Source organism: Schistocerca americana, chromosome 4 (assembly GCF_021461395.2).
Source record: "Schistocerca americana isolate TAMUIC-IGC-003095 chromosome 4, iqSchAmer2.1, whole genome shotgun sequence".
In the NCBI taxonomy this organism is placed as follows: Eukaryota; Metazoa; Arthropoda; class Insecta; order Orthoptera; family Acrididae; genus Schistocerca; species Schistocerca americana.
Genome location: NC_060122.1, coordinates 496,621,514 through 496,638,273, shown reverse-complemented (window position 1 = coordinate 496,638,273; position 16,760 = coordinate 496,621,514). Strand labels below are relative to the sequence as shown.

The 16,760-nt window shown below is 43.0% G+C and overlaps 1 protein-coding gene across 1 annotated transcript in view; it reads right to left on the bottom strand.

Moving 5' to 3' along the window:
• The window catches only part of LOC124612684 (kynurenine 3-monooxygenase-like), a 189,175-nt gene extending 178,822 nt beyond the window's left edge, over positions 1 to 10,353 (bottom strand). The window contains exon 1 of the mRNA XM_047141019.1: positions 10,214 to 10,353. Coding sequence (XP_046996975.1) covers positions 10,214 to 10,279 — 66 coding nt within the window. The 5' untranslated portion in view covers positions 10,280 to 10,353. The remainder of the gene's footprint in view (positions 1 to 10,213) is intronic.
• Positions 10,354 to 16,760: the final 6,407 nt, after the last annotated feature.

Sequence of the window (16,760 nt, the reverse complement as noted above, 5' to 3'; positions counted from 1 at the left end):
CCAAAATACTCAGAAAATATCCCTAGGCAATCTCTGAAATTCTGTCCGTGGAGCTGGTGTTTACAGTTTATACTGAAAAATTTTTGCTTTGACAAAGTGGCGTTTCCTGACTCCACAACAAAAGCAGCAATTCAGTAGTCAGGACAGATCCTTAACTTTGAAGGAGCTGAGCCACCTTCAAGTACACTGGAGGAGATATTTGGCACACTTGGAAACAGAATTGCACTCACTAGGTCGGCGAGCAAGGGAACGAACAAATCAAGTTTCTATGTGTTTCTCTTCGACGAATTACAATAAAAAAGGTCTTCTCAACTGTCTGCTCTTGTGAGGACTGTCTGAAATTAAAAGATAGATTTATTGATGTGAAATATTTTTGGAAATACGTTAGAATATAAAATATCTTTATTTCAGTAGCGTCGAACCTTTATGGAAATGTTCCGGTCTGTTGTGGAAAGTGAATTACTAATCATTAAGTGTTGGGCTAAGAAACTAAAATTTTCGATATGGACAAGGATGCAGTCAAAATAAGAAAGTATAATTTCACATTTTTCATTTTCTCTTTATTGCAACATCATTGGCAGAGGTGGCAGAGGAGGAGAAAGCATTTACTGTCTCTGGCAAGAGTGGTCATAGATTGAAAGCTTAAAGCAACAGCCTGTAACAGAAGCCTCTCATGTTGATGACTGTATCCTTTATCGCAGACAGTGAAAGAGAATATAAGATTTTTTTCAGTTATTAACACATAATAGAAACAACAATACTTCATTCTCACTTCTTTTTATAACGTATCTGTTTGCGCCTCGTACTTTTGGAAACGAGATTTCTTAGAATCTATGAATTAATATAAATCAATAACTTTTTGAATACAAATCCGGGTCGTCAATATATGTCTATTTTTTTCCAAGTTAGACGATAGTCTTAATATGAAGCTACGTGTTTTGAGTGCTAACTTTACAAAGTTTTTACAGTGTTTCTAACAGCCGGCTTCGAAGAATTATTTTTAATCTTCCGTGTTTTGTGTCTTTATGACTCTTTTCTCAACACTAGTAGTAATTTGATACTCGTTTGCATCTTTATACTATTAGTACAATATCTTCTGTGTGTTTTTGTCTGCCGGCGGAAGTGGCCGTGCGGTTAAAGGCGCTGCAGTCTGGAACCGCAAGACCGCTACGGTCGCAGGTTCGAATCCTGCCTCGGGCATGGATGTTTGTGATGTCCTTAGGTTAGTTAGGTTTAACTAGTTCTAAGTTCTAGGGGACTAATGACCTCAGCAGTTGAGTCCCATAGTGCTCAGAGCCATTTGAACCATTTTTTTGTTTTTGTCTTTTAAATTTATAGTGCTCATGGGGTGGGAAAAAAGGTGGGAATTTAAGGAGATGGCACCTGGATAAACTGAAAGAGCCAGAGGTTGTAGAGAGTTTCAGAGAGATCGTTAGGGAACGATTGACTAGAACGGGGGAAAGAAATACAGTAGAAGAAGAATGGGTAGCTTTGAGAGATGAAAGAGTGAAGACAGCAGAGGATCAAGTAGGTAAAAAGACGAGGGCTAGTAGAAATCCTAGGGTAACCGAAGAAATATTGAATTTAATTGATGAAAGGAGAAAATATAAAAAAGCAGTAAATGAAACAGGCAAAAAGGAATACAAACGCCTCAAAAATGAGATCGACAGGAAGTGCAAAATGGCTAAGCAGGGATGGCTAGAGGACAAATGTAATGTGTAGAGGCATATATCACTAGGGGTAAGATAGATACTAACAACTCCTCCCGAACAGGCCATGAAGGCCCAGTGGTACTGACCGGCCGCCGTGTCATCCTCAGCTCATAGGCGTCACTGGATGCGGATATGGAGGCGCATGTGGTCAGCACACCGCTCTCCCGGCCGTATGTCAGTTTCCGAGACCGGAGCCGCTACTTCTCAATCAAGTATCTCCTAAGTTTGCCTCACAAGGGCTGAGTGCACCCCCTTGCCAACAGCGCTCAGCAGACCGGATGGTCACCCATCCAAGTGCTAGCCCAGCCCGAGAGTGCTTAACTTCGGTGATCTGACGGGAACCGGTGTTACCACCGCGCAAAGGCCGTTGACAAGATAGATACTGACTACAGGAAAATTAAAAAGACCTTTAGAGAAAAGAGAACCACTTGTATGAATATCAAGAGCTCAGATTGAAACCCAGTTCTAAGCAAAGAAGGGAAACTAGAAAGGTGGAAGGAGTATATAAAGGGTCTATACAAGGGGACTTGAGGACAATATTATGGTTGTGGAAGAAGACGTAGATGAAGATGAAATGGGAGATATGATACTGCGTGAAGAGTTTGACAGAGCAGTAAAAGATCTAAGTCGAAACAAGGCCCTGGGAGTAGACAACATTCCATTAGGACTATTGATAGCCTTGGGAGAGCCAGCACTGTCAAAACTCTACCATCTGGTGAGCAAGATGTATCAGACAGGCGAAATACCCTCAGACTTTAAGAAGAATATAATAATTCAAATGCCATAGAAAGCAGGTGTCAACAGATGTGAAAATTACCGAACGATCAGTTTAATAAGCCACGGCTGCAAAATACTAACACGAATTCTTTACAGACGAATGGAAAAACTGGTAGAAGCCGACCTCGGGGAAGATCAGTTTGGATTCCGTAGAAATGTTAGAACACGTGAGGCAATACTGACCCTACGACTTACCTTAAAAAATAGATTAAGGAAAGGCAAACCTACGTTTCTAGCATTTGTAGACTTAGAGAAAGCTTTTGACAATGTTGAATGGAATAGTCTCTTTCAAATTCTAAAGGTGGCAGGGGTAAAATACAGGGAGCGAAAGGCTATTTACAATTTGTACAGAAACCAGATGGCAGTTATAAGAGTCGAGGGGCATGAAAGGGAAGCAGTGGTTGGGAAGGGAGTGAGACAAGGTTGTAGCCTATCCACGGTGTTATTCAATCTGTATATTGAGCAAGCAGTAAAGGAAACAAAAGAATTATTCTAAGTAGGAATTAAAATCCACGGAGAAGAAATAAAAACTTTGAGGTTCGCCGATAACATTGTAATTCTGTCAGAGGCAGCAAATTACCTGGAAGAGCAGTTGAACGGAATGGACAGTGTCTTGTAAAGAGGATATAAGATGAACATCAACAAAAGCAAAACGAGGATAATGTAGTCGAATTAAATCGGGTGATGCTGAGGGAATTAGATTAGGAAATGAGACACAGTAGTAGATGAGTTTAGCTATTTGTGGAGCAAAATAACTGACGATGGTCAAAGTAGAGAGGATATAAAATCTAGACTGGCAATGGCAAGGAAAGCGTTTCTGAAGAAGAGAAATTTGTTAACATCGAGTATAGATATCAGTGTCAGGAAGTCGTTTCTGAAAGTATTTCTATGGAGCGTAGCCATGTATGGAAGTGAAACATGGACCATAAATAGTTTAGACAAGAAGAGAATAGACGCTTTAGAAATGTGGTGCTACAGAAGAATGTTGAAGATCGGGTAGATCACATAAGTAATGAGGATGTACTGAATAGAATTGAGGAGAAGAGTAATTTGTGGCACATCTTGACTAGAAGAAGGGATCGCTTGGTAGGACATGTTCTGAGGCATCAAGGGATCATCAGTTTGGTATTGGAGGGCAGCGTGGAGGGTAAAAATCGTAGAGGGAGACCAAGGGATGAATACACTAAGCAGATTCAGAAGGATGTAGGTTGCAGTAGGTACTGGGAGATGAAGAAGCTTGCACAGGATAGAGTAGCATGGAGAGCTGCTTCAAACCAGTCTCAGGACTGTAGACCACAACAACAACAGTGCTCGTGAGACACCGGGTGGTTTGCATGTAATTACCGAATCATGGAGGTTATTTAAAATTTTCTAGCAAAATCGGATTTGGGCAACTTCCATGGAAGCTAAGACTAATAACTAGCCAATGGAAAGCTGCAATCTCTCTTCCTCTTAAGTTGTGAAGGTGAACCAGGACAGGTTTCAGACGGTCAAGGAGATACACCAACAACAACGCCTCGTTTTTATGCGCTTTTTCATACTCTTTTGGGGGAGCCCGACTGTTACGAGTAAAACATAAATAGTAACCTGGTCATAACAACACATCAGCAAACCGGATAGTTGTTAACACTGTTCATGAACATTTCGTTACAATTTAATATGTAGATGATACGGTTTCGGTGCAAAGACTGGCTACTAACACGCAATATTAGTAAATGTAATGTAATGTATGTAAGCAGACGGGAAGATCAAATACCCTTTGACCATACGATTTGGGAGCACTCTATGAACATAGTCATAACCCTCAAGCGTAAGAGTATCTGCTCCCAGCTTTAAAGTTGAATAACCGCTTAATATAGCTGTAGGGAAAACAGATGGCAGACAGTGGAAGATACCCAAGAAAATCTAATTCGTCCACGATAGAGGCCCGTTGTAAAACCATCATTGAGCAAATCTTAAGCTGGTCTAATGGAATAAATAGAGATGAAGCAAAGAAGAGTTGCGTAATTTTTCACCACAAGATAGTCACAGGTATGTTCAACAAACTCCAACGGGTGACGCTACAAAAACTGGGTTTGTACATCTTGTAGAAGATTTGTTCTCAGACATCACTAATCCTATGTTTCAGTTCGATTCAAAAAGCCTATTGCTTTCCTCAAAATGGAAAAAAAAAATGGTTCAAATGGCTCTAAGCATCATGGGACTTAACATCTGAGGTCATGAGTCCCCTAGACCTAGATCTACTTAAACCTAACTAACCTAAGGACATCACACACATCCATGCCCGAGGCAGGATTCGAACCTGCGACCGTAGCAGCAGCGCGGTACCTGACTGAAGTGCCTAGAACCGCTCGGCCACATCGGATGGCCTCAAAATGGAATTCATGTAATGATCGCAACAGCAAAAACAGAGAAGTTTAAGTTCATACAGTAGACTGCCGATAACTGTTCTTCCATGTTATATGGGTTAACGTCGTCTTTTGCCGCCCTTCCCCCGCACCAATCGCGAATAGTTGATGGGTAAATGCTTCTGGTGCACTACACAACATCGTGAGAAAGCTGCTATGGACTTTGGAACGAATTGACGGGAACTAAGTTTGAAGTTCTGCGCATGTCCCTCAGAACTGCTGTGATGGCACATACGCAAAAGCACTGTCCGTGTAAAACAAATGTCCGTATTTGTGTTCGGCACAAAATTTTATATTATAGCAAGTGACCAGTAGACACCTTCTCGTCTAAAGAATATGAATATTCGTTCTCCCTATTTTGATTACTTAGATTTATTTTTAGTGTTCAGCTTACCCGAGACCGGAAGATTAGGAAACATTGGAATGTATGACTTTGTACTATGTTAACAGTGTTCTCTTACTTAAAGAATACCCTTGAATTTCTACTTCAATGTATACTAAAAGCTCCTCGATTGGCTCACTGCTGATAGCAAACTTTAAAGTTTTACACACGGCTGATGAGTTTTTGTAAATTATACAGTCTTACCATGATAATATTTATACAATATAATTTCCAGAATGAGATTTTCACTCTGCAGCGGAGTGTGCGCTGATATGAAACTTCCTGGCAGATTAAAACTGTGTGCCCGACCGAGACTCGAACTCGGGACCTTTGCCTTTCGCGGGCAAGTGCTCTACCATCTGAGCTACCGAAGCACGACTCACGTCCGGTACTCACAGCTTTACTTCTGCCAGTACCTCGTCTCCTACCTTCCAAACTTTACAGAAGCTCTCCTGCGAAACATGCAGAACTAGCACTCCTGAAAGAAAGGATATTGCGGAGACATGGCTTAGCCACAGCCTGGGGGATCTCATTCTGGAAACATCCCCCAGGCTGTGGCTAAGCCATGTCTCCGCAATATCCTTTCTTTCAGGAGTGCTAGTTCTGCATGTTTCGCAGGAGAGCTTCTGTAAAGTTTGGAAGGTAGGAGACGAGGTACTGGCAGAAGTAAAGCTGTGAGTACCGGACGTGAGTCGTGCTTCGGTAGCTCAGATGGTAGAGCACTTGCCCGCGAAAGGCAAAGGTCCCGAGTTCGAGTCTCGGTCGGGCACACAGTTTTAATCTGCCAGGAAGTTTCACAATATAGTTTGTTTCATGAGACTCGGAAGTACGGCTCTTAATTGTATCGCCTGAACAAGTGCGACCCATTGACTGAAAATCAAAAGTAGGTGCACTGATAAGAGGGTTCCAGCCGTGGAACTCTTTAGCGCTAAGTCTGTCCACAAGTATCTTTCCTTTTTTGGATGGGGAAAGACATGATAGAACGCCAACTTGCATTCTGTTTCCATTACACATTTTCATCTCCCCTCACGTCCTATTAGTGCTGTTACAAAGACACTCCATTGAAACGTACAAAGACGAAGATTCGTGATAAGTTCAGAGAGCAGTTTCATAAGTACGAGGAAAGACAAGTAGCTTGACAGCCCGACGTTGTTACGTGTGGCGCTGCCGCTGGTGACTAGCTTTTGCTCTACCCGTATTCCAGCAGACTGTGTTGGAAATGAGTGGAACTATCGTTTAACATGGCATCCGATGTACTCGTATTTTAGTCTTTGATTTTTTTTCTGTTTACATACGTAAAACTTTTCTCGGAGTGAGCGTCTCGTTAAGCAACGGAAATCTCTTTTTAGAATCTTCAACCTTCTAATTACTGTGCTCATGGCTACGTAATTTAACTATTAAAATATTTGTTTCTGAGACATTTTAAATATCAACACATACTTTGTTAGTAAAAAAGAAGGGCTTCTATTTTTTCTCATAGTATAGTAGATGTAAGTTAGCATTGATTCTAATCTGTTTATTTCCACACAGATGGAAAGAAAGAGATAATGGACAATAATATCTTTCACTACAATTATTCACTGAATTGATAAGCTTGCAAGCAGATTCACTACGACAAATTTTTAAGTAAATTCTCTAAAGGTGTTTCCAGTGCCATTACTGAGTGCGATTTTTATTCTATGTAGAAGCTTAAATAGAACATGTTCTCATAAGCGCGTGAATATAACTTGTAGTCTGAATTATCTCAGAGAACTTTCGTTTATGAAAAACAGTATTATTTGTATAAAAGTTTCCAGAGTTGCTGTCACTATGATGAACAGAGAACTAGTGCTTGAATGCGCTGTGAAAGTCCAGTTGGAAGTGAATTTATTTGTTACTAGGAACCTACCCCGACTTCTCACGGGACCACTAAATATCTACGGCACGACGTCTTGTCTGGCGTAGAGGTAAGAAAGTATTTACACAAACGTTCCTCGCGAATCGTCTATCTATTAGTGAAAACCATTTCAAAATTCCTACATTACTTCCTGACATTAACTTTCACTTACAGGCATAAAAACAAACGGAGGGTCCTTACATTACAATATGTATTGTTTCGGAGATAAAATGGAGTATTACGTAATACGTTGTATCAAAAAAATGGTTCAAATGGCTCTGAGCACTATGGGACTTAACATCTGTGGTCATCAGTCCCCTAGAACTTAGAACTACTTAAACCTAACTAACCTAAGGACATCACACACATCCATGCCCGAGGCAGGATTCGAACCTGCGACCGTAGCAGTCGAGCAGTTCCGGACTGAGCGCCTAGAACCGCTAGACCACCGCGGCCGGCAATACGTTGTATCGAAACGAGGGATGTATAATAATGTAGCTGATTTCAAGAATGCTTTCTTAAATTTACCACGCTGTGACTTTAATTGGTATTCATACTCATTTGACACGCATTCCGAGTTCCCTTTCTTATAAAAGAAAAGAAGGAAGAGAGAAGAGGAAGGAAATGTGTTTCCAGGTATAGCAGCGTAATATACTGTTGTCAAAAATTTTTGGCATGCATTGTATTACTCTCATCTCACGAGTTACGAATAAATTACTGTCCCTGATTTTCCCATTTATATTCAACTAAAAGCGTCCTCAAACACAGTATAGGGTATTTCCAGAATGAGATTTTCACTCTGCAGCGGAGTGTGCGCTGATATGAAACTTCCTGACAGATTAAAACTGTGTGCCGGACCGAGACTCGAACTCGGGACCTTTGCCTTTCGCAGGCAAGTGTTCTACCAACTTTTTTTCTTTTTTTTCAGTTTGTTCGGTATTTTTCGTTGCGTTTGATCTGGACGGACGTCACAAGACATCCGTTCAAGTTGATCGTTGATTCCTTTACTCAGTTTTTTTTTTTTTTATTACAGAAGGCGAGCAGCCCTCTGACCGAACACGTTGAGCTACCGTGCCGGCAGTGAAAACTCTTTTCTTCTGAATGGCACGTAGGCTTGTGAGTGGTTTTGTTCTCCATTCTTGATTAAAAGCAACAATTACGTACCTCGGTGGAAGAGCTGATTATTTTTAAATATTTCGCAACCAGTCATTGCATCCCTTTCACATATAGTAATTACTCTTGCTGTTACGGGAGACACGATAGATTTTTTTCGTTAAACATGCACTGTCGCACATACGGCAATCACCTGCAACGTAGCAAAATGTTCTAGGTTACGTTTAGAACCAGTAGCTAAAACAAATAGTGTGGCAGGCGCGGCTTGAAGGGACTGATTATGTAGAGCATTCGTCCGAGAGAGGCAATGATTGCTTTCCTTTCACAGGTGTTCACTACTTTTTGTAACATGGGTAGTAAGCTGAATTTTTTTTTTTTTCGTTATTCGCTATGAAAATCACGTGCGAATACGCCGATCACCAGCAGAAAAGGAGACGGAATTTTAATTTCTGTAAACTATTGATAGGTAAAACTAACAGTGCGGACCACGTTATTAGATGTTATGCTTAAGGTGGGCATTGCATAGCTTTCACGCATACTTTCTGCAGGTAATTATTGATTACCTTCGGCACGTGACAGTTGATCAGTCTTATTTCCGGGCGCTGATGACCGCGCAGTTGAGCGCCCCACAAACCAAACTTCATCAATCTGATTTAGTTACTGGTACGAGCACTGGGACCTAATGAACGCGTACCACTGTGCTGACCATAGGGACGGGGCTGTTTTGCATGTTGGTGACCAGTGTCGCATTTTAAGGAGAAGGGACGTGAAAGGCGAATCCTGGTTGCGGAAATTTTGTTAAAATTTTTGTTCACGTTTGACAGATTATATCAACAGCGACGGACTTTTTAAATTGTTTAATTTTTTGTGTAGTGTGCAGGCTCAACGTGTTTTGTTAACGTAGATATGGTCCAGGTAGGCTGTATTATTATTATTATTATTATTATTATTATCATCATCATCATCAACAGCATCATCATCATTATCTATGAGACAGGCCAATTTCGACCGTTGGTCATGATCAAGCACGTATCCTAAGCTTCCAACTTCATTTTACAATAATAATAATAATAATTAGCGTATGGCATTGGTAGCCGGGAAACCTCTCGCGGGGCGGCTCGGCCGCCGCTCCACAAGTTCTTTAACGCCACTACGGCGACTTGCGAGTGAATGAGAATGAAATGAAGACGAAAGACACACACCACCCAGTCATCTCGAGGCAGAAAAAATCCCTGACCGCACCGGGAATCGAACCCGGGTCCCCGTGCCCGGCAAGCGAGAACGCTACCGCAAGACCACAAGCCGCGGACTATACTATAATATATAGCTGGTACAAGTCGACAGGAATACATCTTACTTCCGTGCGCATGTGGCACAAAAACAATATACTGTTGTACATGGTTACGTCTGTTACCCGACGGCTAATAGACGTAACCATGTACAATAGCATCTTGCAGCATATTGTTTCTTGTGCCATAGGGACCAGAAGTAGGATGTATTCCTGTCGATATGTACTAGCGATGTATTATATTGTAAAATGAAGCTGCAAGCTTAAAACGCGTGGTTGAAAACGACCAAAGCTTGAAATTGGTCAGTCACATAGATAATAATAAAAAAATAATACAGCCTACCTGGACCATGTTTTCATTCACAAAAGTGACGGGCGTTGTTAAGTACGCGGTTTAAGCTCTTCGCTGGTAAACGTCGCTTACCTATTGCGGGTATTCATTGTTTCCTTTTCGCAGGTGGTCTTTACTTACCTCTGGCATCAAAACATTGCTCAACCTGATTTAGTGGATGGCACAAATGTGGGAACACAGAGTGCAAATGCCATCGCGGTGCAGGTAAGCCCTTATCGAGCAGGGTGTGCCACACTTCAGTGACCAGTTCGGCGCTCTGGGGACGGACAGGGGTGCGGAAGGCGAGCTTTGGCTACGGAACTCACCAGCCCGCCTCCGACGATGGCGACGGACCGGGGCTGCGGCGCCAGTCTCGCTGGGAACGCCGGCATGGCGGCTGTGAGCGTCTGGTGTGGAGTGAGTGGTGGCTGCCGGCGGCCGGGGCGCGCGCCCGCTGCAGACTGTGGCGTCGCCGACTGGCTCTGCCGCGGCCGCCGCCGTCGTCGTTGCCGCCGCCGCTCCCCGCCACCCTACCCGGCGCGGGAAGCGCGCTCCAGGGGCTGCCGACCGCGGAGGAAACGCGATCCGCGCCCTTCCGCCAATGGCACGCCGCTGCGCCTTCCAGACGTGGTCCAAAGCCGCCGGACACTCCCACCAATAGGGCGCTGCGAAGTAGCGGAAACATGGAAAAACGCATAACACACTTCCGCGTGAGTCTGAGGCAGACACATGCGGGGAAAAAGGTTCCCCAGAACACACTGTCTTTTTCTGCGGGCAATACGCGAACAATAGACATACACAACTCTTAGACTACACAGATACAGTCATAGATATACAGGGTGTTACAAAAAGGTACGGCCAAACTTTCAGGAAACGTTCCTCACACACAAATAAAGAAAAGATGTTATGTGGACATATGTCCGGAAACGCTTTATTTCCATGTTAGAGCTCATTTTAGTTTCGTCAGTATGTACTGTACTTCCCCGATTCACCGCCAGTTGGCCCAATTGAAGGAAGGTAATGTTACTTCGGTGCTTGTGTTGACATGCGACTCATTGCTCTACAGTACTAGCATCAAGCACATCAGCATGTAGCTTCAACAGGTCAGTGTTCATCACGAACGTGATTTTGTAGTCAGAGCAATGTTTACAAATGCGGAGTTGGCAGATGCCCATTTGATGTATGGATTAGCACGGGGCAATAGCCGTGGCGCGGTACGTTTGTATCGAGACAGATTTCCAGAACGAAGGTGTCCCAACAGGAAGACGTTCGAAGCAATTGATCGGCGTCTTAGGGAGCACGGAACATTCCAGCCTATGACTCGCGACTGGAGAAGACCTAGAACGACGAGGACACCTGCAATGGACGAGGCAATTCTTCGTGCAGTTGACGATAACCCTAATGCCAGCGTCAGAGAAGTTGCTGCTGTACAAGGTAACGTTGACCACGTCACTGTATGGAGAGTGCTAAGGGAGAACCAGTTGTTTCCGTACCATGTACAGCGTGTGCAGGCACTATCAGCAGCTGATTGGCCTCCACGGGTACACTTCTGCGAATAGTTCATTCAACAATGTGTCAATCCTCATTTCAGTGCAAATGTTCTCTTTACGGATGAGGCTTCATTCCAACGTGATCAAATTGTAGATTTTCACAATCAACATGTGTGAGCTGACGGGAATCCGCACGCAATTGTGCAACCACGTCATCAACACAGATTTTCTGTGAATGTTTGGGCAGGCATTGTTGGTGATGTCTTGATTGGGCCCCATGTTCTTCCACCTACGCTCAATGGAGCACGTTATCATGATTTCATACGGGATACTCTACCTGTGCTGCTAGAACATGCGCCTTTACAAGTACGACACAACATGTGGTTCATGCACGATGGAGTTCCTGCACATTTCAGTCGAAGTGTTCGTACGCTTCTCAACAACAGATTCGGTGACCGACGGATTGGTAGAGGCGGACCAATTCCATGGCCTCCACGCTCTCCTGACCTAAACCCTCTTGACTTTCATTTATGGGGGCATTTGAAAGCTCTTGTCTACGCAACCCCGGTACCAAATGTAGAGACTCTTCGTGCTCGTATTGTGGACGGCTGTGATACAATACGCCATTCTCCAGGGCTGCATCAGCGCGTCAGGGATTCCCTGCGATGGATGGTGGATGCATGTATCCTCGCTAACGGAGGACATTTTGAACATTTCCTGTAACAAAGTGTTTGAAGTCACGCGGGTACTTTCTGTTGCTGTGTGTTTTCATTCCATGATTAATGTGATTTGAAGAGAAGTAATAAAATGAGCTCTAACACGGAAAGTAAGCGTTTCCGGACACATGTCCATATAACATATTTTCTTTCTTTGTGTGTGAGGAATGTTTCCTGAAAGTTTAGCCGTACCTTTTCGTAACACCCTGTATACACAGCAATAAGAGACGAAGAACAATGGACACAATTAAACGCACTGACAAACAGTATTTCAAAAACAACACATGAAGAGTACATGCGGGCACGACATTACAGACATGCCTATGTGCAGCGTAAGAACAATCTCCAGAGGATGGACAGCGATACCCACAGTGACAGCGAAAATAGTGATTATGAGGAGGAACAGGAGGAGGAAGCTGAGATGTGACAGTAAATAAGCAAAAGTGCTGGCGATCTAACCAAGAAAACACCAAATGCTGTACATGGATGGGCACCTAAAGTAGTTAATATATAGGATTAGTAATAAATAGGATATGCAATATTATTTCTCTACTAAAAACTATTTGTGTGTGTGTGTGTGTGTGTGTGTGTGTGTGTGTGTGTGTATATGCGTATGCGGCTGGCGGTCAACGGCAATGTTGTAGATAAAACAAAAGAAAAGAAAACTGTAAAAAGATGAAAAACGAAAATTGTAATATGTACGACCTGTTTTAAACATCAGGTAACAGGTCTATAATTTGGCAACAAATAAATAAATAAATAAATAAATAAATAAATAAATAACACACGTCCGCCAATAAGATGCTTTCGATTATGTTCCTCGACAGGGAGAAAAACGGCTGTTTCGAACTGTTCGAACAGCTTACGTTACAATTTGGGAAGTCTGCGGTTATGTTAGATTTTTTGATCGGTTTTTGTTAATCTTAGCGCCATTAATGCACTGTGGAATTTAGCAACAAAAATAACTGTGAAACACAGACGGAAATATCTTCTACGATACAGGCAATAAATAAATAAATAAAAGAATGAGATTTTCACTCTGCAGCGGAATGTGCGCTGATATGAAACTTCCTGGCAGATTGAAACTGTGTGCCCGACCGAGACTCGAACTCGGGACCTTTGTCTTTCGCGGGCAAGTGCTCTACCAATTGAGCTACCGAAGCACGACTCACGCCCGGTCCTCACAGCTTCACTTCTGCCAGTATCTCGTCTCCTACCTTCCAAACTTTACAGAAGTCCTCCTGCGAACCTTGCAGAACTAGCACTCCTAAAAGAAAGGATACTGCGGAGACATGGCTTAGCCACAGCCTGGAGGATGTTTCCAGAACAGCTTCTGTAAAGTTTGGAAGGTAGGAGACGAGATACTGGCAGAAGTAAAGCTGTGAGGACCAGGCGTGAGTCGTGTTTCGGTAGCTCGGGTGGTAGAGCACTTGCCCGCGAAAGGCAAAGGTCCCGAGTTCGAGTCTCGGTAGGGCACACAGTTTTAATCTGCCAGGAAGTTTCAAATAAATAAAAGATTGCAATCAAGAAGCCGGCCGGTGTGGCCTAGCGGTTCTAGGAACTTCATTCTGGAAACGCACGACCGCTACGGTCGCAGGTTCGAATCCTGCCTCGGGCATGGATGTGTATGATGTCCTTAGGTTAGTTAGGTTTAAGTAGTTCTAAGTTCTAGGGGACTGATGACCTCAGAAGTTAAGTCCCATAGTGCTCAGAGCCATTTGAGCCATTTTTGTAATCAAGATTCTGTCGAATTTTTGAGCTATCTAGTGATGTCTGATGATATTATCTTCAAAAAGAGTCTCATAGATGTAAATCTTCTCGCGATAAAAATTAGTCCCTATTTGCGACATTTTTTGTTACTTGGACATTTAAATCTTGAGCGTTGCCGTCTTGTTTTCAGACTGTTTAGAATACTGTATGGTAGTGAACGAAAAATTTCTGTGAAAAACTGTGTGGAAATAGTGCACTAACAGCAGTTGAGAGAGCCACCAACCAGAGACACGAAACATGATGGAAAATGTAAATACAGAAACGCACATAACCTCTACCCACGAAACAGTTCTTCACAAATAAGCAATAATTTTCTTCATGGCTAGTTTGCAGATAACATGCTGTCATAAAAACGACGAGAAAGAGCACAAAAAACCGGTGTATAATAATGCAGTTCATTTAGCGATGTAATTTTAAGATCAGTGTCAAAATGAAACAAAGCAAACTGCATAAATTGTAATTCTTAGGCCTAAAATAGTTAAATTATTATAAATTTATATTATATTTTACAGAAATAAAAATTTGATCCACAGAAGATGACACGAAGGTGTCGAAACATTCTGGGTAACTACACTGTGATCAAAAGCGTCCGGACACCTCGCTGAAAATGACTTACAAGTTCGTGGCGCCCTCCATCGGTAATGTTGGAATTGAATATGGTGTACGTCCACCCTCACCTTGACGACAGCTTCCACTCTCGCAGGTATACGGTCAGTCAGGTGCTGGAAGGTTTCTTGAGGAATGGCAGCCCATTCTTCACGGAGTGCTGCACTGAGGAGAGATATGGATGTCGGTCGGTGAGGTCTGTCACGAAGTCGGCGTTCAGAAAGATCCCAAAGGTGTTCTATAGGATTCAGGTCAGGACTCTGAGCAGGCCAATCCATAACAGGAATATTATTGTCGTGTAACCACTCCGCAATAGGCCGTGCATTATGAACAGGTGCTCAATCGTGTTGAAAGATGGAATCGCCATCCCTAAATTGTTCTTCAACAGTGGGAAGCAAGAAGGTGCTTAAAATATCATTGTAGGCCTGTGCTGTGATAGTGCCACTCAAAACAACAAGGGGTGCAAGCACCTTCCATGAAAAACACGACCATGCCATAACACCACCACCTCCGAATTTTACTGTTGGCACTACACACGCTGGCAGATGACGTTCACTGGGCATTCGCCACACCCACACCCTGCCATCAGATCATCGCATCGTGTACCGTAATTCATCACTCCACACAAAGTTTTTCCACTGTTCAATCGTCCAGTGATTACGCTCCTTATACCACGCGAGGCATCGTTCGGCATTTATTGGCGTGATGTGTGGCTTATGAGCAGCCGCGAATGTTTTGGGGGTGTCCCGATACTTTTGATCACATAGTATACACTAATTGTGTTTGCAGAAGGCGGATTTTCAAAACAACCCAATTTTTAAATCGCAAACACGGAAGAATATCACAGGAGCTTCAAATCTTAGTAAAATAATTATCTGTATGGTAACGTTTATATCTCTTATTCTAATATGTGTACAGGGAGTCAATTGCTTATTTGCAACCTACTTGGTAAATCGTTACCGCCTCTCATAACCAAATAAAATATTATACTGGGTGCAGGAAAGTAAAATTCTTTGGGGACAACATTTTCATCTGTCTATTACCTTTACTTAAAAATGAGCATAAATTTTTGTATACCCATACATAGCAGTTCTATATGACAACTGATATTGTAAATTTGTTCAAACACAATAGGAGTTTGTGCAGTGGTGGGATTTACTGCTATTTCCTCCAGTATTTTACGAAATATGTTAAATTGTAAGCAGAGCCAAGCTTATTACTGTGGCTAGTTCGTAGTGTCTTGCGTCCTCCTTGCACTAGCTCCGCGCGAGTCAAATGCTACGTTCCAACAAGCACGATTCGGTATCACACGCTGCAGCGTATCGGGAAATCCCGTTCGTACGCCAGTATCGCTTGCCCACCTCTAGGGAGAAGCGCGTGTTTAGTGGACAAGTTATCCTTGCTCGCGGATGACACCCATCACAGGGAAAATTACCGCTCTTGCGTAATAAGTAGTTACTCGAGGAGGAGTCAAGGGATCGTTGTTAGCGTAACTGTGTATTACGCCAATAAATGCCTAAGTGCGATCGCAATGAAGGAAGGACCAGAGCTCCAATGTCCCATCAACTACCCCGAATTACGTTTTACATGGTTTGTCTCAATCTACAGTGATTGAACAAAAATATGGAAACATTGCGAGAAAGGCAGATACTAGCCAAGAATGAAGATAGCGCGTTGTATTAGACACCTGTGCAATCTTCTCAATATTCAGCAAGCGTCAGTCGTGGTCAAGAGAGTGTCTAGTCTAGTTGTGACTGACTTGTGTCGGAGCTAAGTAAAAGTGAACATGGGCAACGTGTTGGTGGTCATATCGTGGATGCTTCTATAACCAAGGAATCCAAAGAGTTTCATACATGAATACATGAAATGTATTGGCAGCTGCGAGTACGAACAACCGTCAGCTGCATAAGGGAACGACGTCCCTCGAACCCGGATCTCCCACTTTACGTAATCGGTTGGCCTAACCGCTGTGGCTATCTGCGCACGGCCCTCGGCCAGACCCAAACTTCCACTCATTGTCGTTCCGGCGTCACAAACTGTACTCACAGACACATTATGTAATTCCGGAACAGGGGAGGACATTTTAATTGAAAGTCGCAATGTATCTTTGGACATGCACGCATCATTCTTTTAAACAGCGCATGCACAGCAACATCGTATCGAAGAGTTTAGTGTTTCTACAGACACCATATCGAAGATTTATGCCGCATTCAGAGAAAATGTGAAAAACATCATCTGCTAAGTCACAAAGCGGAAGTTCAGTTGAGTGATCGTGAAACACGGTCACCGAA